Here is a 26,277-nt window from a genome sequence, read left to right on the forward strand (position 1 = left end):
ATGACATGGCGCACTAGATAAACTCGCTCGGTGGTTTAAACTGCATTCTGTGTCGACTTTTGCTTACGGAAAACTGTATCAAGTGAAGGGTTTGAGCGCTGCGCAAGTGGAAATTTAAATGGAGGTTCTGGAACTCCCTTGCATGCTTCGGTTATGGGGAAAAGTCCACAATGAAACGTTTGCATATGTTGGCCATCAAGTGGCCTATTGATTTATGTCATTATAGGCTACCGTAGTCTACCATTTGATACAATAAAATGTTGAAATGACAAAATCTCTGGAGTTATTGCAAATCAATGTGCCACTTGTGTAGCTTAACTGCAGCTAGCAAACATTTTGTAAATATCGTATGACTTCAATTTGTTGTTGTAGCGTTGTGTTATGCAATTATTAATGGCCAAGTTTAGTTAATTAAATTGGAAGTTATCAATTGTGATCATGGTCAAAGCTCTATTGCAATTGCTGATCAGCTGTTAGGCTACAGGTAAAAAATCTAATTAAAATAAAAAAGACAAGCATTGGCCTATTCAGTTCATATCCATATTATTCATATTTGAGTCGGCAATTGAAAATGACACCATCCTCGGTAGCCTATTCCAGCAGGTTATTGGGCAACACAAGCACTTGTCCAGGCTACTGTAGGCCATATTATGTAGGCCTATAAAGGGGCTACAGGCTACCTGTATCTAGCTATGCAAAATAGAATTCATCATAAACCCAGATTTAGCCTATTGAAATGACAAGTCAATCGTGCAAATAGGCCAGTTATAAAACGGGTTGTAGTCTTATTAACATCTGGCTCATAATAATGGCACAATTGCCAGAAAATAGCCCAATGTTTGAGATTGTGATCCTCTGTCCAAATTTCGTCACTCAAAACTCTCCTGTCGGATTTATATATAGTTATGCAAAAGGGATTATTTAAAATTTTAGCAGTCAAACGAGTTAAAATGACATCCCACTGGTGGAAAATGATCTGCCAAGTTTAATAAAGATACATTTTCTTCTCTCCCGGCTTATTCAAATTCCTTTTAGATGACGTTAGCTCACAAGAATTATTATATTGATGACAGAGTTTTGCTTCTTATGTTGATATTCCTTAATTCGCTCGATAACGTTATGGGGAAAGGGTTTGTATAAATATGACAACTCCTCTCGCTGTGCATCCATTTTTTGGGGCTAGTTTTTCAAGCCTTGTGGGCAGATTGAGTGGTGATTGTGCTAGAAATTTGGGCTAGACCTGGCAAACCCAGTCTTCACGTTGGTATCCGGTTGCTAAGAAACCATATTTGCCCAGACAATCCTGTCAAAAGTTGCTAGCTCAGTGTAAATACATACTGCAATTAGAACCACAAAATATCTTATTTAAACTACAAAAACTTGCCTAGCTAACAGCTAAATGTTTGTTAAAAATTCTTTATCAATGACAAGGAGTGGCAAGCTTGCCAAAGAGATTGGTACTCAAGACTATGCAGGTAGGGCCATACCATACAGAATTGGAAGTCACAGAAGCTGCTTTCAGAGAGCAAGAATACTGCACTGCAGACCCTAGCTGGCTGCAGCCGAGACTACTAGCATAGTTGAACAATGACTTCATGAGGCTGGACAGTGCCACGTCAGCCATTCTTGATCCTTCCTTTTGTCTCCTCGCAACCATCTCGCTGCCACAGTTTTTTAAAAATCCCATTGCATGTCCCGCCTAACCCCTATACCAAAGCCACAAGGCCGACCACCACAGCATATGTGAGCCATCAGAGGGTTTGGCAGCTTTCCCGTTCCCAAAACCCCACTCACTCCCCTCTTCTCCCCGTCATTATCCCTGAATCCCCTACACCCCACCAGAAGCCCCACTCGGTCCATGTCAACGTGGGCAAAACTTTCCCTTCGCTCTTCCTCCACGTCTACTGTCTTCCTTGCACTACATGCTAGTAGCACACTACACTAACCAGCTCGTCGGCATATAGGCTACCGCACATTCTTCAGCTTTGCCTTTGAGTCTTAAGGGTCCGGTCGAAATGTAGCCAACGTTCCCCTACCCAACATGTTCATATGAAATCAAAAGACTTGATAATGGCCGATAGGGAAAAGAGAACCTTTGAAGAAATTTAAAGTCACATTGACTCCTTATTTATGACATGTAATTCCACAATTATAACAGCCATGAACTTTTTGTTTTGACTGTCATTTTGTAACAACTTAAATGACAACCATTTTCTCAAAACGGTCTTTGAATTGAAGCTAAATAAACAAAATGGGAAAGAGTTTTGTTTACGTCGGTTTGTTCTTTAACATAATATTTTCCATGGGCTGCTTCTCAATACACTGATATCACCCTTCTGTATCTGCAGTGAAAGGTGACAGCGCTAGAGCGGTGTTTGTCACACCATGAGACATCCCGAAAATCGGTCTGCTCACGAAAATGTCTGTAGTATCCAAACGGTTATGACCACTATTGAAAGGTGTCTCTCCCCATTTTGCTCTAGGATACCCACAAGCCTCGTCTGAAAGTCCCTGGTACCAGTTTTTTTTATTTTTATGAATGGAAGTATAAATTTTAGACATTTAAACTAAGGGGATAAATACATTTCCTGATCTTTCTTATATATCACAGACACGTCAGAACAAACTTCCTTTAGATGTTTTTTGGAACCATCTATTGTTCCATGTAGTGAATTTGTTAGCAATTTCCAAACGCCTGAAGGTACCATGTTAATCTGTACAAACAATAGTACGCAAGTATAAACACCATGGGACCACGCAGCCGCCATACCGCTCTGGAAGGAGACGCTTTGTCTCCTAGAGATGAACGTATTTTGGTGGGAAATGTGCAAATCAATCCCAGAACAACAGCAAAGGACCTTGTGAAGATGCTGGAGGAAACAGGTACAAAAGTATCTATATCCACAGTTAAACGAGTCCTATATCAACATAATCTGAAAGGTCGCTCAGCAAGGAAGAAGCCACTGCTCCAAAACCGCCATAAAAAAGCCAGACTACGGTTTGCAACTGCAAATGGGGACAAAGATCATACTTTTTGGAGAAATGTCCTCTGGTCCAATGAAACAAAAATAGAACTGTTTGGCCATAATGACCATCATTATGTTTAGAGGAAAAAGGGGGAGGCTTGCAAGCTGAAGAGCAGCATCCCAACCGTGAAGTATGGGGGTGGCAGCGTCATGTTGGGGTGGCAGCGTCATGTTGTGGAGGCGCTTTGCTGCAGGAGGGGCTGGTGCACTTCACAAAATAGATGGCATCATGAGGAAGTAAAATTGTGAATATATTGAAGCAACATCAAGACACCAGTCAGGAAGTTAAAGCTTGGTCGCAAATGGGTCTTCCAAATGGACAATGACCCCAAGCATACTTCCAAAGTTGTGGCAAAATGGCTTAAAGGACAACAAAGCCCTGACCTCAATTCTATAGAACATTTGTGGGCAAAACTGGAAAAAGCATGTGCGAGCAAGGAAGCCTACAAACCTGACTTAGTTACACCAGCTCTGTCAGGAGGAATGGGCCCAACTTATTGTGGGAAGCTTGTGGAAAGCTACCTGACACGTTGGACCCAAGTTAAAACAATTTAAAGGCAATGCAACCAAATACTAATTGAGTGCATGCAAACTTCTGACCCACTGGGAATGTGATGAAAGAAACAGCTGAAATAAATCACTCTAATATTATTCTGACATTTCACATTCTTAAAATAAAGTGGTGATCCTAACTGACCTAAGACAGGGAATTGTTACTGGGATTAAATGTATTTGGCTACGGTGTATGTAAACTTCCAACTTCAACTGTATATATACTTTTTTTAGATACCTTAAAAGGAGTCTTTATAGTCAAAATCAAATAGCTAAATAATCCTTGGTATGACAATCTTAAAACAATTTCATATGTTAGCTTAGAACCCCCCCAATCTAGAGGGTTAAACAGGGGGATTTTGATATGTTAAAATTCGATTTCCGCAGGGAAATTTAAGGCCAATGTCTAAAAATATTTGGTAATAAGTGAAAGGAAAGGCATCTTGTGAAATGCCAGTGACTTCCTCTTCCCCAGTTGACTAGTTACAATTATGAAGGTATTGGCAGCAATTAGAGAAGCTTTTATTTGTGCCAGCCTGACATTAACAGTAGCCAAATGAGGAGCCGTTAAGTGATCCATCCATTTCCTGACTCTTCAGCACTCCTGGCCAGTAAACGCTGTGGTAACACACTTAACAATTCAGCACACAGAAGCATTTTGTTTAATACGTGTGGTGTACTGAACCATGTACTGTATGCTACTGTGGAAGCAGCCAATGACCAATAGTATAGAATCTCAGAGTCAGGAGCTTGTGTCTTTGTTTTGCTCCCTGATTTGATTAATGAAAATATTGAATTCATACTGGTAAATTATAGAAACATTCTATGATATTTTGTTATATATATATATATATATATAAACCCTACCTTCCCTAATTGAAGTAAACTAATGGACAACACAGGCTTTTACTTCCAGCTTATACATACTGTATACATTTTACAATAGTTATATTTTGTTTGTTTTTAGTCCCATCCTTCAGCTACTAGTTGGTTTTTGATTCAATGCAACTTTGTGATTGAAGACAGTATTGCATTCTGGAAAATATATTTAAAAAACTACCAGTATGAATTCAACATTTTTATTAGGGATGCACGATATATAAATCGATGAACATATCGGAATTGGTCGATATTAGCTAAAAATGCCAACATCGGTATCAGCAGATGTCTAGTTTAACGCCGATATGGAAAACCGATGTCAAATCTGACGTGCATACCTATATAAACGTAGGTACATGACGTAATGACGCCACATAAAATGATGCGCTATGCGTGCAATACAGCATTCCTAAACTAGCCCATGTAAGCTGTGTGGATCGAGAGCAGTCATTTGAAAGTAACACAATCTCAGCTCGCTGGTCACCATAGCATCTCCCACCTGTAGCACACGCTCCAGCAGGTATATCTCTAGTCACCCCCAAAACCAATTCTTTCTTTGGCCGCCTCTCCTTCCAGTTCTCTGCTGCCAATGACTGGAACGAACTACAAAAATCTCTGAAACTGGAAACACTTATCTCCCTCACTAGCTTTAAGCACCAACTGTCAGAGCATCTTACAGATTACTGCACCTGTACATAGCCCACCTATAATTTAGCCCAAACAACTACCTCTTTCCCAACAGTATTTAATTAATTTATTTATTTTGCTCCTTTGCACCCCATTATTTTTATTTCTACTTTGCACATTCTTCCATTGCAAAACTACCATTCCAGTGTTTTACTTGCTATATTGTATTTACTTTGCCACCATGGCCTTTTTTGCCTTTACCTCCCTTCTCACCTAATTTGCTCACAATGTATATAGACTTGTTTTTTTACTGTATGTTTGTTTTACTCCATGTGTAACTCTGTGTCGTTGTATGTGTCGAACTGCTTTGCTTTATCTTGGCCAGGTCGAACTTGTTCTCAACTTGCCTACCTGGTTAAATAAAGGTGAAATAAAAAATAAATAAATAAAATTTCAGCGAGACAACTTAAAAAGGCGAAATCCATTAAAGCCAAGAATATAATTCATTGCCCGTGACAATCAACCGTTCTGACGTAGGTGATGTTGGCTTTCGCCGACTGGTTGAGCACCGGTACACACTATCAAGTGATCTATTTTTCAGTGCGCTATTTTTCAGATGTTGCCCTACCGGAGTTACAGTAATATCGTCACTACTATTAGCTTCACGACACACATACTATGGAACGCCGTTTGAGTCTTTGTGTCAAAAAAGATACAGTAGCACTGTCAAAGCCGTACAAAAAAAAGTCTGAAAAAAAGCAAACACCGGCCAAGAACGATGTGTTTACAATACAGTGTTGGTAATAAAGCATAATTTGTTCAACCGCAACTTCTGGGGTAGCTAGCTTTAGCTTGGTACCTAGCTAGCACCAATACAAATCAGCCTGAAAACAATGACCAGTAGAAACTGCAGTCATTTTCATTATTCTTAGCAAAGATTTAGGAATCCTTGTGAGTAAGTATGAGCTAGGTTGCCACTTGTTCACCCATTGAAATTGAACTTCAGTTCAAGAAAATAAATAGCTAACCAACTACTTAACCCTGTTGCCCAAAGCTAACGTTACAGCTATATAGTTAGCTAGCTAACTATAGCTACGGAAACAGATGTCGTTTTGCTATGTTTTTGGGGAAGAATATTGTTTGCATCCATGAGCTAGCTAGCTTTTTTTTTATGACCAGCACTGTAGGTGCGCGAGAACTTTACCAGCGTCATAGCATACGTATCGATAAAGCGTTGTGATGAAGCGTTTTCGCTCCTCCCTTGTACTTGACTGAAGAATTAAGATCACTAATTGGTAAGAAACTCCCCTCACCTGGTTGTCTCGGTCTTAATTGAAAAGAAAAAACCCCAGAATATACTAGGCCCTCCATGGAATGCGTTTGAGTCCCCTGATTTCGAGCTTTGAACCAAGACTCAAAGCGCCAATGTGTAACATCCCTGGTATTGGCATCTTGGAAACCAATTCACCAAACATTTTCTCACCAATTAGTGGACGTCTAACAAGTACAGGATCTTTAGCAAGGCACACAATAATCAGCCACTAAGTATTATCGATATAACAGTAGCAAGAGCAGTATAGGCCTAAACCCCTCAGTCAAGGGAGATTTACCACCCAAAAAAAAGACAAAAAAGTGGGAACATCGCACTCACCAGGCAACCAATACTAAACAGTAGGCAACATTTGACTCATACTGACGTTACTGCATGATGAGGTTGAAGCAAATCCCGTTTCTTCCCAATGGGGAAAATAATGCTCTTCCAATGAGGGGCTGCCAAAGTGTCAACACTGTTCTGGAATTCCCCATGTTGTAAAGAGGGGGAGTCAGACCCACATTCTTCAAGGCCTTGGCGCAAACAGTCTTGTAGTTGAACAATGAAGCAAAACTATGGAAGCTCCACCACGACAAGACCAGAAGAAAATTAAGCCTACATCCACCCGTTCTGAATGAAAGCATATGTTCACCATGAGAACATCTAAAAAAAGGACACAGACCTGCCATGGATAACATGGGTTGAGAAGTTAGAAACACAGTTTAAGATGGATACATAAATCTCAGACGCATGGCCTTGAACACGATACTGACCCAAGCCACTGAAAAGAGGTGAAATAACAATTCAAAAGAACATGTAAACCTGTTATTAAATAGAGAGCCAATGGCAATGTAGGACATGTGGGTTAAGCATGACATGCTAGTGAAATCTCCCCACATCTAAAACCATCAGAAGTCCCTCTGATTCAAAGGAGCATGAAAAACCTATTATTGCAGTCAGCTACACTAGGATAGTTACCTTAAACAAAATGGTGTGGGTTTAGTAGACAGGGGAGGCCGAAACTACTCTACATTGTCATAAAAAATAAATAAAAAAGTAATAAAATGAAACTGACTAGTAGCTAGGTTTCTATCCAACTGGCGACAGATTTATGCGAATATTCAAAATTCTGCATTAAAAATAAATAAACTCTTAAAATAAATTTGTTTATCGCATTTTCAACTCTACCAATGGTTTTATCAAACTTTAACGATAATATAGCAAATTTGCCCAGTCTTGTTGACACATGCTCTCGAGAAGTTCGCTGATAAAGTGGACAGGTTATATGATGAGATATGGATAAGAGCAATAATTGTATTTGCTAATTGGCAGCCAAGCACCGATCATCATCATTCATTTTACCGACAAGATCCCACCACGTCGAATGAACAAATGGCGTGTCGACATTTATGAAATTGTACAGACATGTCCCGTTTCCATCAGTCCTGTTGTGACGTTTTTTTAAACGCGTCAGGTAATTAATCTGCATTAGATAGTTGGATGAAAACCTGGTTATTGTCAAGAATTGACGAAAGTAGTGTCAACTTTCTTCCTTTTCCATCTTTCAACTCTTTATGTCTCCTCAACTCAAGGAAATGTCACAGAATTAAAGAGGGAACACTGAAAACACAAGGCCCTATGTGAAAGGCCCTCCCCATCAGAAAGGGCTTTCACAGTGGTTATGTGGAGGAAGGGCTCATTACCTAACCTCAAGCCCTCACCTTCTTTACCAGCCAACACGATGGCTCTTCTGCCAAGTCTAGTTCATGAAAGGAAATACCTCAAGGGAATGATGTAACAGAGGTCAAAGGTAAGAGTACACTATGACTAATTATGTACGAGTTTGGAAGTGATGAATTGTATTTAATTTTTTTTAAATGCTTAAACTTCAAGCCTTCAATAATTGGGTCAAAATAAACAGCATTCAAGTTAACGCATAGCACTCACCCGTTATATGTAATCAATGTACTTTTGTATGGCACCTGGGTATGTACTGTTCAAACATCTAACAATGAGTTGCCACACTAAAGCCAATTCATCTTAGCACACCGTCGTCTCTTTAACATCCTTCCAATAGTTATCCTCATTTCAAATGAGCCAAATCACTGTCCCAAAAGGCCTTGATTAGTACTCGTATTTACATAGTGTCCTAATTTATTCACGCCTACCTTATCTGGTTTCCAGGCTTTCACCTGGGAGTCATTACCCAGCCTTTTCCTCCAGCAGGGAGGGAGGAGCCTCAGCCGGGCTCTTGGTCCCAGCAGCAGAGTCCCACATGGCCACAGCTAACCCACAGAGAGAGCCAAGGGGCCCGCAGGGGCCTCTAACCACCTCTCTCCACTCTCTAATCACAGGCTGCACAGACTGTTCCATCTGTCCACAGCCAACCCAGATATTCCCCCTTTGGTGCGAGGCCAGCAGCCACCAGGCCTTGACCGAGGCACACACAAAGAAACACACTGGGACGGCCCAAGGCAAACACACACGTGCAAAGGGTCTGTGCTTGGTTCTGTACAGTTTTTGCAAGCTGCAAAGGTTTCTTCCAAGTATGGCGCCCCCCCCCTTAATAGTCCTCCTGCCTCCAAATGTGGTCAATGTCAGCAAAATAAAATAAAACATGGTCAACCAGCTGAGGTTCAGGGAGCACACACTGACTTCCATTTCTCCAAACAACCCACTGTCCTTCTGCCGGTCCAATAACAGAGAGAACTACGGTCCATTTCACTGGGTAATCAAATAGAAAAATGATATCTGTAGGCCAATATTGTTTGAATCTTGAATCCCACAAATGGATGATGGCAATTCCAGAACGGTGGGGAATATACTCCCAAGTAATTACACAACTTTCATTTTGCGTTGTTCTGGAATAAATCCAGCCCTCTTTGCAGTACTAAAGGTTATCACGATACGAGGTCCCAAAATAACTTCACACAGAACATAAACTAACAGGAAGGTGATTACACTCAAAACAACACTCATCAAGGCCCGTGGAAATTAATCTCCGATCCCGCACAACCATCTGGGTGGGGTCCAACAAAATGTCCAAAGGGGAAATGTTTTCCAATCCCTGTTCGACTACCCTCATTCTATTTTTTCCCCGTCCAGCCGCTTAACAAAAACAAGTACAAACATTCTGAAAATAATAGCCAAATACCAGCTGCGGATTAGGTGGTTTTACATTACATTTAAGTCATTTAGCAGACGCTCTTATCCAGAGCGACTTTTACAACGTTGGAGGTTAGTTGTATGTTTTTCGCTACTTATTTTGGGGCTCAAATCTACTTCATTATTTGATTTGCTCCTCTCCCTCTTCATTCTTCCCTCACGTGTTCCATTTCGCACCTGTATTGAAATGGCTCTTTTACGAGCCTCGCTCGGTTCCAAGATGGAATGCAACATGCTGTAGAATAAGCCTAGGTGGGTTCGTTTGTTCTCATTGTCCAACATGTGAACTGTTACATTTCTTTGCCTTTCACAGATGGCTATCGAGAAAAACTTGAGGAAAAATGCTTAAGTCTCAAGGACAAAACCCCACTCAGGCAGATCAAGAAAAGGGGGAGAAAGCCACACTAAAAAGGATGGCTTTGTTCACACATATTTAAAACGGAACCGTCACAGATCACGACCACATTCCAGAGAGGAGGGAAGAAAAGGCTCAAAGACAGAGATGGCGAACAAGTTTACCAGAGAGGCTTTACTCACTGAGTTTACATTTGCATAATGGGGCCCTCTCCCCAACCACTTTGTCACTACTGTACGACTAACAGAGGACAGTGAAGAATTGAGCAAAACATGAGCAGGAGAGCCACTAACAACTAAATGCCTCTCAAGACTCATTCAAGTCCATTCCTCACCAAATATATTTTTTCAAATCCCTCTGGATTTCAGCAGTTTTGCAGGTCCATCTACCACTGGGTAACAAAATCTGAAAAGCTAAATCTATTATTTAGATGCCAAAATGTCACTCTCTCGCTTCTCGTAGGGTCACGCGCTGTGTAAAAAAAGTTGGGCTACACCGCCTTTCTGCTGGGAATGGCCAGGTGGTCAAGGAACAATTCTTGGCCCTCCCATTCGGCCTGTTGGAGTGACTGGCACTCTATTGCAAGTGTGACTAGTTCGGTCTGCTGAGGTTGGCTCGGTCGGTCTTCACCCCAAATGAAGAAACCAGTTTAAGTTTAATGGTTGCTGAAACTTCCTGAAGCTTGACGTAAATCATGAGTCATATTTACTAAAGCTCCCTAAGTCAAATGTAGGCTACACAGAACATTCAAATCAATGCTGGGCATTAGTGTAGAGAGAGCATGACTCTTACACTGCATTAAAAAGTCTACTTGGCAACATCTTGGCAGTAAACGTTTGAAGAATGCTACAAAGCAGGACAGAGCATGATTTCTGGGATGCCATATGTTCTGGGAGCCACAAAGACTCCACCCCACTGTACAAGTCCTGTAATTCTGCACTTTACAGTGGTGTTGGCAGCGTTTGAGAAAGATTAACAGTGGCCAATTTGAAGTGGTGAGACAACATGCCCGAATGCATGCTTGCCTTCTCGGTCGTTTCATCTTGTTCTGCAGCACCAGGAGAAGTGGGTCTACGGTGGAGACTGACCCACCCTTAAAGACATTTAGCTGAATAGCAGAATACCAATACTCATCATCATGGGAGAAGCCCGTGTGCAATATTCCCTGGGTTCAGCCCTACATGTGGAGCGTTCAATAGATGGGGATTCTTGTGAAATTGCTCTGGTGTTCGGTTGTTACGATGGCAAGGCGAAAACAAAGTGACCGACACGTGACGTAAAAAAATATCTATTGGGGTGCTTAATGAAGTGGCTGCACCAGTGCAGAAATCAAACAAAGGCAATATTGCCTAAAAAGAGAAGTACATTACTGTTTTGACAGTTCCAAATTGTACTGGTGAAAACGACACAGTAAAGCCCTGAGTATGTGTGTGTGGTACTTTCCTGCAGCAGTGTGACGATGGCCTTCAAGTTTCTCGCTTGCGGGAATATTTGTAGAAATGAGTGTGTGGCCTGTTGGGAATCGTACTACTGTGCGAGGTCAACTGACCTGACTCCGATTAGAATGGAGATGCACATGGAGCAGATGGGGTCAGCGATCATCAGGTCATACTTCTGCATCAGGAGCGCTGAGATGATCACTCCCACACTGCCCAGAGTGTCAGCTACGATATGTAAAAACACCCCTGTGAAACAACATGGGTTGTCTTAAGTATTTCATATCATCCTCATCTACAAATAATTTGTCCCGCAGCAAAACACAATATAGATATATATATATATATAGTACCAGTCAAAAGTTTACAAACACCTACTCAAGGGTTTTTCTTTAATTTTACATTGTAGAATAATAGTAAAGACAGCAAAACTATGAAAACACACATGGAATCCTGTAGTAACCAAAACAAGTGTTAAACAAATCCAAATGTTTTATTTGAAATGTTTCAAAATAGCCACCCTTTGCCTTGATGACAGCTTTGCACACTCTTGGCATTCGCTCAACCAGCTTCATGAGCTAGTCACCTGGAATGAATTTCAACTAACAGGTGTGCCTTGTTAAGTACATTTGTGGAATTTCTTTCCTTCTTAATGTGTTTAAGCCAATCAGTTATGCTGTAACAAGGTAGGGGTGGTACACAGAAGATAGCCCTATTTGGTAAAAGACCAAGTCCATATTATGGCAAGGACAGTTCAAATAAGCAAAGATAAAAATGACAGTCCATTACTTTAAGGTCAGTCAATCGGGAAAGCTTTTGCGACTACACTTGAAATGATCAAGCGCTATGATGAAACTGGCTCTCTTGAGGACCACCACAGGAAAGGAAGACCCAGAGTTACCTCTGCTGCAGAGGATAAGTTACCAACCTCAGAAATTTCAGCCCAAATAAATGCTTCAGAGTTCAAATAACAAGACACATCAACAGTACAGAGGAGACTGCGTGAATCAGGCCTTCATGGTCAAATTGCTGCAAAGAATCCACTACTAAAGGACACCAATAAGAAGAGACTTGGGCCAAGAAACATGAGCAATTGACATTAGACCGGTGGAAATCGGTCCTTTGGTCTGATGAGTCCAAATTTTAGATTTTCGGTTCCAAGCACCGTGTCTTTGTGAGACGCAGAGTAGGTGAACGGACGATCTTCCCATGTGTGGTTCTCATGGTGAAGCATGGAGGGAGTGTGATGGTGCTTTGCTGGTGACACGGTCAGTGATTTATTTATAATTCAAGGCACACTTAATCAGCATGGCTACCACAGCATTCTGCAGAGATGCGCCTTCCCATTTGGTTTGTGCTTAGTGGGGCTATCATTTGTTTTTCAACAGGACAATGACCCAAGATAACTCCAGGCTGTATAAGGGCTATTTGACCAAGAAGGAGAGTGATGGAGTGCTGCATCAGATGACCCGGCCTCCACAATCACCCGGCCTCCACAATCACCCGGCCTCCACAATCACCCCCGGCCTCAAACCAATTGAGATGGTTTGGGATGAGTTGGACAGCAGAGTGAAGGAAAACAAGTGCTCAGCATGTGGGAACTACAAGACAGTTGGAAAAGCATTCCAGGTGAAGAGTGCCAGAGTGTGCAAAGCTGTCATCAAGGCAACGGGGTGATTATTTTGAGGAATCTCAAATATATTTAGATTTTTTTGGTTACTACATGGTTCCATAGGTGTTATTTCATATAGTTGGTCTTTATTCTACAACGCAGAAAATAGTAAAAATAAACAGTCAAGGCCATGACTAGATACAGTATCAGAACATTTATATATAGTGGTCAATTACCATTTTTTTATAACTCCATTTTATCCACTTTTGTTTAGTCCTTCAATTGAAATGCAACATGAATGGAATTCCATTTTGGCGTTTGGCTGGGGTTAGCCTTAGGAAGTTGAGATAGTGTAACACATTCATTGTAGCACAAAACAAAGAGGAAAAAAAATAAGCATTTACCAGATATTTAAAGGAGCACGTCAATAAGAAAAAAAAGTATAATTTGCTACTGTGCCTATAACCTATAATTTGACAAAAGAAATATCAACCAACCTCCTGGGTTCTAGCTTCATAACAATGCCACCCAAAGAAGAGGCAAGGTCCTCAATCAATGGCCAAAAGGGAACCGTGGTTAAGTCACCTTTTGCACTGTCAGCTCCCCCTTCCCCTCTCCTATCCACCTCCTCCGTTCTCCAGAGCCCCCTACGCCACCCCAACTTCTGTGTGGGCCCAGTGTTTCCCCTGAGCAGGCCTCCCAAAAGGCCCAGTCGCTCTCCCTCTCTTCATTGCTCTCTATGTGCCGGGTGAAAGGGACAAACTACTTTATCCTTTCAGCCCTTTCCCACAGAAGCCTGGACAAAGGAGTTTAGTGACAGTGCTCCTGGACTCTTTCTCAGATGTAATGGTGCCTTGACATTTCCCCACCAAATTCAAGTTACCAGACCCATTAAATCTCACTCCATTTCAAAGGTTTTTTGCAGAGATGTTGGAAATACTGTCAAACAGATAGTAGAACTGCCTTGACATAGTCCTACTATGTCAAGGCAGTCCTATGTCAAGGCAGCCGTACTCTATCATCTATGCATAACCCCCCCCCCCACAGTATTCTTCCCTTGAACTGGATGAAAATGTATCCCTACAATCTCACATGCAACATTATAGCCCATTAAGGAGGTGTCGGATGGTAGTTTACCAAGTCTGACGTGAGTCAATATTTTAAGATCAAAATAGTTTGTGCACAGTCCACATACAGTGCATTCGGAAAGTATTCCGACCCCTTGACTTTACACCTTTTGTTAAGGACCAGCCTTATTCTAAAATGGATTACATATCCATTATTCTCAGAAATAATTATTCATGGTTTATTCTCAGAAATCTACACACAATACCCCATAATGACAAAGCAAAAAACATGTTTAGAATTATTTACAAATGTATAAAAAAAATGTTTTTAAAATCTTATTTACATAAGTATTCAGATCCTTTTCTATGATACTCGAAATTGAGCTCAAGTGCATCCTGCTTCCATTTGATTGGAGTCCACCTGTGGTAAATTCAATTGATTGGACATCATTTGGAAAGGCAGAGTTGACAGTGATTGTCAGTGCATAAACCAAGCCATGAGTTAGAAGGAATTGTCCGTAAAGCTCTGAGACAGGATTGTGTCAAGGCACAGATCTGGGGATGGGTACCAAAACATTTATGCAGCATTGAAGGTCCGCAAGAACATAGTGGCCTCCATAATTCTTAAATGGAAGAGGTTTGGAACCACCAAGACTCTTCCTAGAGCTGCCCGCCCGGCCAAACTGAGCAACAGGGCGGGGGAGAATTGCTTGGTAAGGGAGGTGACCAAGAACCCGATGGTCACTCTGACAGAGCTCTAGAGTTATTCTGTGGAGATGGGAGAACATTCCAGAAGGACAACCATCTCTGCAGCACTCAACCAATCAGGCCTTTATGGTAGAGTGGCCAGATGGAAGCCACTCCTCAGTAAGACAGCCCACTTGGAGTTTGGCAAAAAGGCACCTCTTTGGCCTGAATGCCAAGCGTGATGTCTGGAGTAAACCTGGCACCACCCCTACGGTGAAGCATGGTGGTGGCAGTGTCATGCTGTGGTGATGTTTTTCAGCAGCAGGGACTGAGACACTAGTCAGGATCGAAGTAAAGATGAACGGAGCAAAGTGCAGAGAGATCCTAGATGAAAACCTGCTCCAGACTGCTTAGGACCTCAGACTGAGGTGAAGATTCACCTTCCAACAGGACAGCGACCCTAAGCACACAGCCAAAACACATGAGGATCTGCAGAGAAGAATAGTACAAACTCCCCAAATACAGGTGTGCCAAGCTTGTAGCGTAATCCCCAAGAAGACGCGAGGCTGTAATCGCTGCCAAAGGTGCTTCAACAAAGTGCTGAGTAAAGAGTCTGAATACTTATGTTAATGGATTGTAAAAATATATTTTTTTATAAACACAAATAAACTGTTTTTACTTTGTCATTATGGGATAGTGTGTACAAATTGATGAGGGAAAATGAGGGGAAAATAAATAAGGCTGTAAGGTGAACAAAGACGAGTAAAAAGCTGCATCAAATTAGTCAAGTCATTTCAATGTTCAGTACCTTGCAAAATCTGTTTGCTGGAGCCCTTCCCTGGCGTGTGCAGTTCATCTGAAATAAAATACAATTCATGCATTAATTAAATACAGCAGACAATTAGTATTGACTATAGAAAACAGGGCAAACCACAAATGAGATTTACAACAGCCTTTCAACTACCTGGATAGGTTCATCGAGACTTCTGCTGGGACACAACGAAAGGGGAGTGAAGTGCTGCCACATATGCTTAAAGCTCCAGCTCACATATCAAGTTCTAGCAAATACTAAATTGTGTGAATAGCAATAGACAACAGTAGAGCGAACAGTCAAGAATTGCATAGTGAACATTCAGGCCTAATAAACTAATCCCCCTGCCCTGACATCATTGAGTCCCCTTGAGCAGACAGCATCAGCAGTGTGGCAATACCGCCACCTAGTGTTTTAGGCAAGGTGGAATTTTGCACATTTGGGCAACTTATCCAGTGTGTGCAGAGCTTTAAAAAAACATTTATTTTAAAGAGACATCACAGACCCAGGTCGGAATTGATTTGGGATTGGACTTTTAAAGCAAACACACAGACTCAGAAAACTAATTTAAAATGGGCTTCAATAAAATCACCAATAATTGTGATTTTTTTAGGAAATTGTTGCCAGTTGCCACAAATCATACACTGCACATTCACTCTCCTCAAATGGTTTTGCGTATTTACCTAAATTAAGATTTTAAAACATTGGATGCCACTGAAATAACTACCAATTCTAGAACAAAATTAATCTCTCATACTGCATTACAGGCATTTGGTTCTGTGCTAGGAAGTGCTGTTGCCTTACCATGGCAGTGGGGCTCCTCGTGGGAGTGGCTGTGTCCATGTCCGTGCCCTCCGTGGCTGTGCCCGTGTCCATCTCCATGGCTGTGCTCGTGCCCATCTCCATGTTTGGACTCGTGCCCATCTCCATGTTTGGACTCGTGCCCATGCCCCCCATGGCTGTGTCCGTGACCTGCATTGCCATTGAACAGAGAGTGGCTGTGACCTGCAAAAGACCATAAAACACACATTACATGTGTGTTGTCAGTTCCATTGAACATAAAAAGGCGAACGACTAATAATTTAGTCTTGGTGTTTAGGGTCTATTAGGGGGTGCACCCTACTTGAGGAATGTGTTCTGTAAAAGCACTCAATGTTTGCAGAGGTGCCGACTAAGGGAAAGTACTCTGACTCCTTGACTTTTCACATTGTTACGTTACAGCCTTTTTAGTTCCTCAATCTACACACAATACCCCATAAAGACAAAGCATAACAGGTTTTTAGAAATGTTTGCAAAATACAAAACTGAATTATCACACACATATCCAGACCCTTTTACTCAGTACTTTGAAGCACCTTTGGCAGCGATAACAGCCGTGAGTATGACGGTATACGCTTGGCACACCTGTACTTGGGGAGTTTCTCCCATTCTTCTCCACAGATCCTCTCAAGCTCTGCCAGGTTGGATGAGGAACGTCGCAGCACAGATATTTTCAGGTCTCTCCAGAGATGTTTGATCGGGCTCTGGCTCGGCCACTCAAGGACATTGAGACTTGTCCTGAAGCCACTCCTGTGTTGTCTTGGCTGTGTGTGTTGCACCAGCCTGAGGTCCTGAGCACTTTGGAGCAGGTTTTCATCAAAGATCTCAGTACTTTGCTCCGTTCATCTTTCCCTCGATCCTGACTGGTCTCCCAATCCCTGCTGCTGAAAACCATCCCCACAGCATGATGCTGCCACCACCATGCTTCACCCTAGTGATGGTGCCAGGTTTCCTCCAGACATGATGCTTGGGTATTCAGGCCAAAGAGTTCAATCTTGGTTTCATCAGACCAGTGAAGCTTGTTTCTCATGGTCAGAGTCCTTTATTAGGTGCTTTCTGGTAAACTCCAAGCGGGCTGTCATGAGCCTATTACTGAGAAGTGGCTTCCGTCTGCCCATTCTACCATTAAGGCCTGATTAGTGGAGTGCTGCAGAGATGGTTGTCCTTCTGGAAGGTTCTCCCATCTCCACAGAGGAACCCTGGAGCTCTGTCAGAGTGACCATCGGGTTCTGGTCACCTCACTGACCAAGGCCCTTCTCCCCAGATTACTCAGTTTGGCCGTACGGCCAGCTCTAGGAAGAGTCTTGTTGGTTCCAAACTTCTCCATTTAAAAAAGATGGAGGCCACTGTGTTCTTGGGGACCTTCAATGCTGCAGACATTTTTTGTACTCTTCCCCAGATCTGTGCCTCGACACAATCCTGTCTCAGAGCTCTACACACAACTCCTTTGACCTCATGGCTTGGGTTATGTGCTGACATGAACTGTCAACTTATATAGACAGGTGTATGCCTTTCCAAATCATGTTCAATCGATTGAATTTACCACATGTACTCCAAATCAAGTTGTAGAAACATCTCAACCATGATCAATGGAAACAGGATGAGCTCAATTTCAAGTCTCATAGCAAAGGGTATGAATACTTACGTAAATAATGTTTCGTTTTATTGAATTTTTTATAAATGAACAAAATAAATCTAAAAACCAGTTTTTGCTTTGTGTTTTTTTGTGGTATTGTGTGTAGATTGATGAGAAACTTTTTTTTATTGAATTTTAGATTAAGGCTGTAATGTAAGAATGTGGAAAAAGGGAAGGGGTCTGAATACTTTCCAAATGCACTGTATAATTCCTAAAAAATAAAGTTGCACACTTTGTTCCCAACAATTTAAATGGGTAAACCTTAACCATTAGGTTTACCCATTCAATTGTTGAGAGCATATATAGCTAATCAAACTGACCAAAGCCACACTATAGGCAGAGCAGAGTCAATCTCCCCTGACAGACAGAAGAGCAAACCACGAAAGGTGGAGCTGAGGTGAGCACAAGCAGCAGCAATGACGTTTGCAGAATGGTGAACTAAATTAAACGGCCATTGCAGAGGAGTGTTTGTCATCTTTGACTGGATGCGAAGCTCAGCAGACTGAGCTGCATATCATGTGCTGTAGCCTTACGTCAGGTGCAGGTAGTGCGACTCAATTTCCTGCCACAACTAAACTCAGTAAAAAAATGCTTTTTTTTTAAAAAACGTCCCTTTCTCAGGACCCTGATCATTCATAAAAATCCAAATAACTTCACAGATCTCTATTGTAAAGGGTTTAAACACTGTTTCCCATGCTTGTTCAATGAACCATAACAATTAATGAACATGCACCTGTGGAACGGTCGTTAAGACACTAACAGCTTACAGACGGTAGGCAATTAGGGCCACAGTTATGAAAACTTAGGATACTAAAGAGATGTGGCCAGGGCAATAAATTGCAATGTCTGTACAGTGAGACGCCCAAGACAGCGCTACAGGGAGACTGGATGGACAGCTGTGGCAGACCACGTGTAACACCTGCACAAGATTGGTACATCTGAACATCACACCTGCAGGACAGGTACAGGATGGCAACAACAACTGCCAGAGTTACACCAGGAACACAATCCCTCCATCAGTGTTCAGACTGTCCGCAATAGGCTGAAAGAGGCTGGAATGAGGGCTTGTAGGCCTGTTGTAAGGCAGGTCCTCAGACGTCATCAGCAACAACATCACCTATGGGCACAAACCCACCATCGCTGGACCAGACAGGAATGGCAAAAAGTGCGCTTCACTGACAAGTCGTGGTTTTGTCTCACCGGGGGTGATGGTCGGATTCCCGTTCATCGTTGAAGGAATGAGTGTTACACCGAGGCCTGTACTCTGGAGTGGAATCGATTTGGAGGTGGAGGGTCCATCATGGTCTGGGGCGGTGTGTCACAGCATCATCGGACTGAGCTTGTTGTCATTGCAGGCAATCACAACGCTGTGCGTTACAGGGAATACATCCTCCTCCCTCATGTGGTACCCTTCCTGCAGGCTCATCCTTACATGACCCTCCAGCATGACAATGCCACCAGCCATACTCCTCGTTCTGTGCGTGATTTCCTGCAAGACAGGAATGTCTGTTCTGCCATGGCCAGAGAAGAGCCCGGATCTCAACCCCATTGAGCACGTCTGGGACCTGTTGGATCGGAGGGTGAGGGCTAGGGCCATTCCCCCCAGAAATGTTCGGGAACTTGCAGGTGCCTTGGTGGAAGAGTGGGGTAACATCTCACAGCAAGAACTGGCAAATCTGGTGCAGTTCATGAGGAGGAGATGCACTGCAGTACTTAATGCAGCTGGTGGCCACACCAGATACCGACTGTTACTTTTGATTTTGACCTCCCTTTGTTCAGGGACATGTCTGTGGAACTTGTTCAGTATATGTCTCAGTTATTTAATCTAGTTATGTTCATACAAATATTTACACATGTTAAGTTTGCTGAAAATAAACGCAGTTGACAGTGAGAGGACGTCTCTTTTTTGTTTTGTTTAGTATCGCGCCACATATGAGGCAAGCTATTAGTGTTTGAAAAGTGTACAGTGACTGGTGACTTATGAGCAGAAAGGGGTTAGGCAGTGTCTGGGGGAATTTGAGAGAACAGCTTGGGGGACCACCAAGTAAAGGAACTTTAGGGGACACAAGTGATGGGTGCATGAGTTGAATCAACTCATGGCTCCACCCCATCACTATATGCTTTTAGGCCTAGCATAGAATCAGTACAGGGACTATCAGGAAAGCGTGGAGTGACCACTTGTGAGAGAATGAAGATTAGGAAAACATGGAGTGATATGGTAGATGTGTAAAGTGACTACGGGGAGAGAGAGAGAGCGATGTACTCATCTTACCTTCATCCCCTCCGTGAGAGTGGCCGTGGCCCCCGTGCTGAAATATAAAGATGCCCACCAGGTTCACCAGCAGCCCAGCGACAGACACGGGGAGCAGACGATCGTGATTCACGTGTGGCGGCTCCAAAGCCCTCTGTCAGATGCAGCAGGAGACAAGACCAGTCAAATCAACATCGTTATTGAGAATTGGCCATCTTAAATAAAAGTTGATAATATTGTTGAATCACAGGTGCTTAGACAATATAAGACAAGGCCTATCAAAATCATTCAAATCAATGTTCTTTTCAATATGTGAAATACTCCTAATCAAACCCATTGTGTTCTGTGGCATACCTCTACACCTTCTGAGAAAATGAAGAAGGCGGTGAAGATGAGGAACAGGCCATTCACAAACCCTGCCAACACCTCCGCCCTCACATATCTGAAAACAGAAAGGGAAGTACAGTACACACAGGTCAACAATAGAGGCTAATCAATGTGACTTAAAAACAGCTGGAGCTATTTCAGTGCCAACAGAAATTGTATTTGGATATTGAATTTGAATGTAATATTTTCTAAACGTGTAATGCACAAATGAAATCATTTCATTCATAAATTGAGATATTAATTTCAGTTTCAAATCAAATACTTATTGCATTGAGTTAAATGTAATTGAATATTCAAATTCAATATTTATATATTCAGTTTCAATATGGTAGATATTGCATTAATTGTGTATCAAGTTTACAAACTATAATTTCAAGTTAATCAGATTCAAAACCAGAGAGAACAAACATCCTGGTACCTTGCCAGCCAGGAAAGGCAGAGGAGAACAGAGGATTAAACTCTACAGTAAACAGAAGCTTACGGTGGTTTCTAAAGCCAATGTGGCATGTTGAATACATTTTCTGCCTATGAATTTGGCGCTAACGTTTAAACTATTTTGGCTAATGGGTCACAAAAAAAGAAGGTAGATAGATAACTGTTACACTCCCTATCGTCAAACATCTCATTCCATAATCATGGGCATTAATATGGAGTTGGTCCCCCTTTTGCTGCCATAGCAGCCTCCACTTTTCTGGGAAGGCTTTCCACTAGATGTTGGAACATTGGTCTGGGGACTTGCTTCCATTCAGCCACAAGAGCATTAGTGAGGTTGGGTACTGATGTTGGGGGATTAGGCCTGGCTCGCAGTCGGCGTTCCAATTCATCCCAAAGGTCTTTGATGGGGTTGAGGTCAGGCATCTGTGCAGGCCAGTCAAGTTCTTCCACATCGAGCGACAAAACATTTCTGTATGGACCTCGCTTTGCACACAGGGGCATTGTCATGCTGAAACAGGAAAGAGCCTTCCCCAAACTGGTACCACAATGTTTGAAGCACAAAAATCGTCAACAATGTCATTGTATGCTGTAACTCTAAGATTTCCCAATTTCCTAGCCCGAACCATGAAATACAGCCCCAGACCATTATTCCTCCACCAAACTTTACAGTAGGCACTATGCAGTCGGGCAGAGAGCAGTCCTGGCATCCACCAAACCCAGATTCGTCTGTCGGACTGCCAGACGGTAAGGCGTGATTCATCACTCCAGAGAATGCATTTCCACAATGGAAACCCATTTCATGAAGCTCCCGACGAACAGTTCTTGTGCCGACGTTGCTTCCAGAGGCAGTTTGGAACTCTGTAGTGAGCGTTGCAACCCGAGGAAAGACGATTTTTACATGCTACGCGCTTCAGTGAGTTTGTGTGGCCTACCACTTCGCGGCTGAGCAGTTGTTGCTCCTAGACGCTTCCACTTCACAATAACAGCACAGTTGACCCGGGGCAGCTCTAGCAGGGCAGAAATTTCACAGGCCAATGTTTTCTATGGAGATTGCATGGCTGTGTGATTTTATACACCCATCAGCAACATGTGGCTGAAATAGCCAAATCCACAAATTTGAAGTGGTGTCCACATACTTTCGCATATATTGTGTAGTTTTAAGTCTCCATCAAGGGTCATCATTATAAGGGTAACATGTGACTGACTGGGTTAAGACTGTTGGCCTGCTGAGCTAAAGCCTAGGCATTAGTCCTGTGACTTGGATGGTCTCTTCAAGGAGGTCAAAGGGGGGTGAAGTGTAACACATGTGGTTCGGTGACAACGCTCATGTGATGAGTGACTTGTCTGAGACCTGAAAAGTTGCATTGTCTGGCGCTCAGGATACCGGGGACAGAACCCCATCAGTAAAACAAGTCTTCAGGTCTCAGGCAAGGTTGCTCATCACATGCATAGATCACCAAACCACCTCTGTTGCGCTCATTAAAAATGGAGGGCACAGATCCTTATGCCGTCGTTTGCCACGGAAAATGGTAGGCCTGATTTCGAACCCAGACAGTTTGGTGCCGTGATCTCTGAGTAGGAGGTCAAAGGGCGGTGAAATGTGACCGAGGTGGTCCGATGAACCACGCTCTTTTGAGGAGTAACCTTGCTGCAGACTTGAAGACATGTGTTAGCTAAAGCCCCTGGGGAGGAACTCAGGAAGCTAAGTGGATCGGCACAGTCTTGTGACATATAGGAGACATGGTTCAAACCCAAACAAGAGCAAAATGAAATAGGATGTAGAAAGGCTATGACAGGGTTATTCAACTATATTCTTATGGAGGTCAAACTTGTGACACGTCCTTCTAACGTGTCCTACGCGGCCTGTGATCAAGCATATTAGGGAACAGAAGGCGCGTCCATGTCCAAGAGCATTAGCTTCAGGAATGGGGTCATAATAGCTTATAGCCAAAACGAGGCAAATTCATTGGAAAAAAATATTCAACATGCCACATTGGCTTCAGAAACTTTACCAGAGGAGAACAGATAGCTTTTGACTACCTTTCCTGTCTGGAAAAGTACCAGGCTTACATCTCTGTTTTTTTCATCTGAATTTAGAGAACTGAAAGCCTCCGAGAAGCTGAATATATGAAATATTGATCAACTTGAAATTATAGTTTGAAAACTTGATACAGACAATGAATTCAATATCTACCATATTGAAACTGAAAATAAAAAATGTTGAACTTCAATTTGAAATTCTATTGAACATTCAATGCAATATTCATTCAATTCAGCATCAAATCATGAAATACAAGGTCAATTAGGACTTCAACGATTCCATTTGTGCATTACAAATTCAAAATCATAATTCAGAATTATAGAACCTAAATACAATTTCAGTTTGAACTGAAATCACTCCATACAGCTGCAACACCTTTGCTACATTAGTAGCAATACACACATCCAAATATGTACTAAAGGTGCAGATTTTTGCGATCTCCAGCAGGATTGACAACCCTGGATATCAATAAAGGCATAAATTCAAAAATACAGGTAATCATACACGCTTGGTAAGACGTCACAAACTTCAAAATGTAAACATTAGCAGAGGCTCCTTAGCAGTGTTGGAGGCGGCGTTACCTTTGCTAGTGAAGCTACAGTCTACATTGATTGCATACGTACCCATATGAGAATGAGTCATTCGACCTCCACCTGGAAATCACGGAGGCTGCAAGTCCGGCTAAAAGTGCAGTGCAGTCAAAGAACATGTGAAAGGAATCTGATATCAAACCTAAACTGAGAGCATATACACACACACACACACACACACACACACACACACACACACATACACACACATACACCAAAAAAACTTGTTAGACTGGACTGTCTCCCGCACCAGATATCCTCCCCAAGCTTTGCAATTGCCGGGGGTAAAAGTTACACTAAAACACAAACAAATAGTTTTTTTAATGAATGACTAAGTTATGGGTGATAAAACATTACTGCACATATGAGTTCTAATTGGCTAGTTACTTGTCTATGGGAACACAGATTTTATAACAGTGACATTTTAACCCCAGCAGCTGGTTCCAGGCAACAATTTGAACACATGTTGCAGATAGGATGTCCTGGCAGAAATCCATGCATAAAATACAGCTATCAAGATGGATAGCCATTTCAAAACACATAACCAGGGAATAACATGTGTCTAGCTAGATGTTATAATGTAGTTTGTGGTGCATTCCCACTGATGGGAGCCAGTGCAAGCAACGGGCATTGTTGGTACAACGCTTGCTTAGACATACGTGGCACATCCTGAAATAAGAGTTGCGTTTTTTAGGCTTTTCCCGTCGAATGATACGGAACTTACCTGTTACTCCATATGCCGTACGATAATTCAACAAAAGCAAAGGACAGATTCAGACAGAGAAAGAAAAACAAATTGCGTGATGTTTTATCAGATAGGATTGATCTGGGGGAAAAAAAAAGAAATTTCACTGAGTTAGTCGCAGTTAGCGCGAGTTATCAACCAAGCCAACGTCACCTAACTAACGTTTGCTAGCTTGCGCTCATCAAAACAGTAGAGCCAGTTAAGAATGAGAAGTACCTACCTATGTCAAATGTGCAAAATTGCATCAATTTCCTGAACACGCATGTTGTTGACCGCACACAAATATTTAATACTATACAACCGACCCCTCCCCTCCCTTCCCTTCCCTTCGGCTAGCTAAGTAAGTCGGGAAGTAACTAACTTCCAGCTGTGTTGGCCAGACATTCGTGCATCTGAAGCTAACTGGCTATCTAGACAACTAACTTAGCCTTATGTTTGTCTATGGAGCTAACTAACAAATATCTATTTGGTCAGCAACCAAGGTGGATGGTCCCATACCCCTAGCAAGCTGTTTTTGGTAGCTAACGTTAGCTAGGTAACTACAGCATAATCTTTTGCATCATATATTTCACATCTGAATTAAACTAGCCAGTGAGCATAGAATCAAAATAGCTAGCTAACAAGCTAATTAAGACCTAATAAAAATACAGCAAGAACACAAACAAATAAGACAATTTACCTGAACCATCCTGAAATCTTGGCGAGGAGGTTGAATTTGGGTGGCTTGTACTCGTCGTCTTTTATAGATAATGGTAACATTTTAGCAGTCCCTCCCAGGTTGTGCCAAGCTAGCTAGCTAAATACTGCTGGTTTGAGCTGGAACCACCAACTCAGCTCTCAGCCAATACCTCCGATCAATAGAGGGCGCTTGCGCTACCAAAACATGTAATACATGTTATAGGGACTGTACTGCCTGCCTATAGCTATGGTTCAAGTGGTTTTCAGACAGATTCTCAAATAAAGCCAATGAATGGTATGATGGTGTATGGATACAGTAGGCAATCCTATATTCTGGGGTTCCCATATGGAGGTCCAAGGGCCCCCAGAGTTCTCATTAATGTGCTAAGATCCCCCTATCAGATATGGTATTTGGTATTTTATTAGGATCCCCACCGGCCTGTCTCAATCCTGTGTATTTTATCTAAGGTCATGGAAAAGATTATGTTCGAGCAGATTGATATTAGCAGATATTTCCTTACATAACCTACTATATGAGCTCCCATCTGGCTTTAGGAAATCCCATACAACCAATACTTGCCTACTATATCTAACTGACTACATCAGGAAGGAAGAAGATGGAGGGAACTTTTGTGGTATGGTTATGTTAGATCTCCAAAAGGCACTTGATACAGTGGATCATGAGATTCTGTTTAATCAAACTAAGAGCCATGGGCTTTAATAACGTAGCAGTAAAATGGGTTAGCTCTTATCTGCAAGAAAGAAAACAGATGGTGAATGTGGATGAGACCCTGTCTAAAAACCCAAATCTTCAACTGCGGAAAATTCCAAGGGAGTGTGCTGGGTCCACTTTTCTTTTTGTTGAATATAAATGATCTGAAATCTGCCTGTACCTGTGACCTTTTCCTCTATGCAGATGATTCTCCGCTGTTGGTTTCCCACAAAGACAAAATGTCCATCTTGTTCGGCTCCAAAGTGAAACTGAGGAAATCCCCTGATTTTAAGGTGGTAGTAGATGACTTAGTGCTCACAGTAAAGTACTGTTAATTATCTTGGATGTGTGCTAGTGTAACCGATGTAAAATGGCTAGCTAGTTAGCGGTGGTGCGCGCTAATAGCGTTTCAATCGGTGACGTGACTCGCTCTGAGGCCTTGAAGTAGTGGTTC

General features: G+C 42.2%; 1 protein-coding gene across 3 annotated transcripts in view; it reads right to left on the reverse strand.

Annotated features, from left to right (window-relative positions):
* The window catches only part of LOC115108140 (zinc transporter 7-like), a 28,968-nt gene extending 3,694 nt beyond the window's left edge, over positions 1 to 25,274 (reverse strand). Inside the window, exons 1-8 of one of the 3 annotated variants that reach the window (XM_029632153.2) lie at positions 25,113 to 25,274; positions 24,413 to 24,514; positions 23,722 to 23,835; positions 20,590 to 20,677; positions 20,257 to 20,389; positions 16,334 to 16,534; positions 15,527 to 15,574; positions 11,466 to 11,601 (exon numbers count right to left, since the gene is read on the reverse strand). In XM_029632153.2, the coding sequence (XP_029488013.1) occupies positions 11,466 to 11,601; positions 15,527 to 15,574; positions 16,334 to 16,534; positions 20,257 to 20,389; positions 20,590 to 20,677; positions 23,722 to 23,835; positions 24,413 to 24,514; positions 25,113 to 25,192 (902 nt within the window). In that variant the 5' untranslated portion in view covers positions 25,193 to 25,274. Of the gene's footprint in view, positions 1 to 11,465; positions 11,602 to 15,526; positions 15,575 to 16,333; positions 16,535 to 20,256; positions 20,390 to 20,589; positions 20,678 to 23,721; positions 23,836 to 24,412; positions 24,515 to 24,653; positions 24,754 to 25,112 lie in introns of those variants that run through there. The other 2 variants (XM_029632156.2, XM_029632155.2) reach the window with 2 other exon arrangements.
* Between the last annotated feature and the right edge of the window lie 1,003 nt (positions 25,275 to 26,277).

The sequence above is a fragment of the Oncorhynchus nerka genome, linkage group LG24 (genome assembly GCF_034236695.1).
Source record: "Oncorhynchus nerka isolate Pitt River linkage group LG24, Oner_Uvic_2.0, whole genome shotgun sequence".
Lineage (NCBI taxonomy): Eukaryota > Metazoa > Chordata > Actinopteri > Salmoniformes > Salmonidae > Oncorhynchus > Oncorhynchus nerka.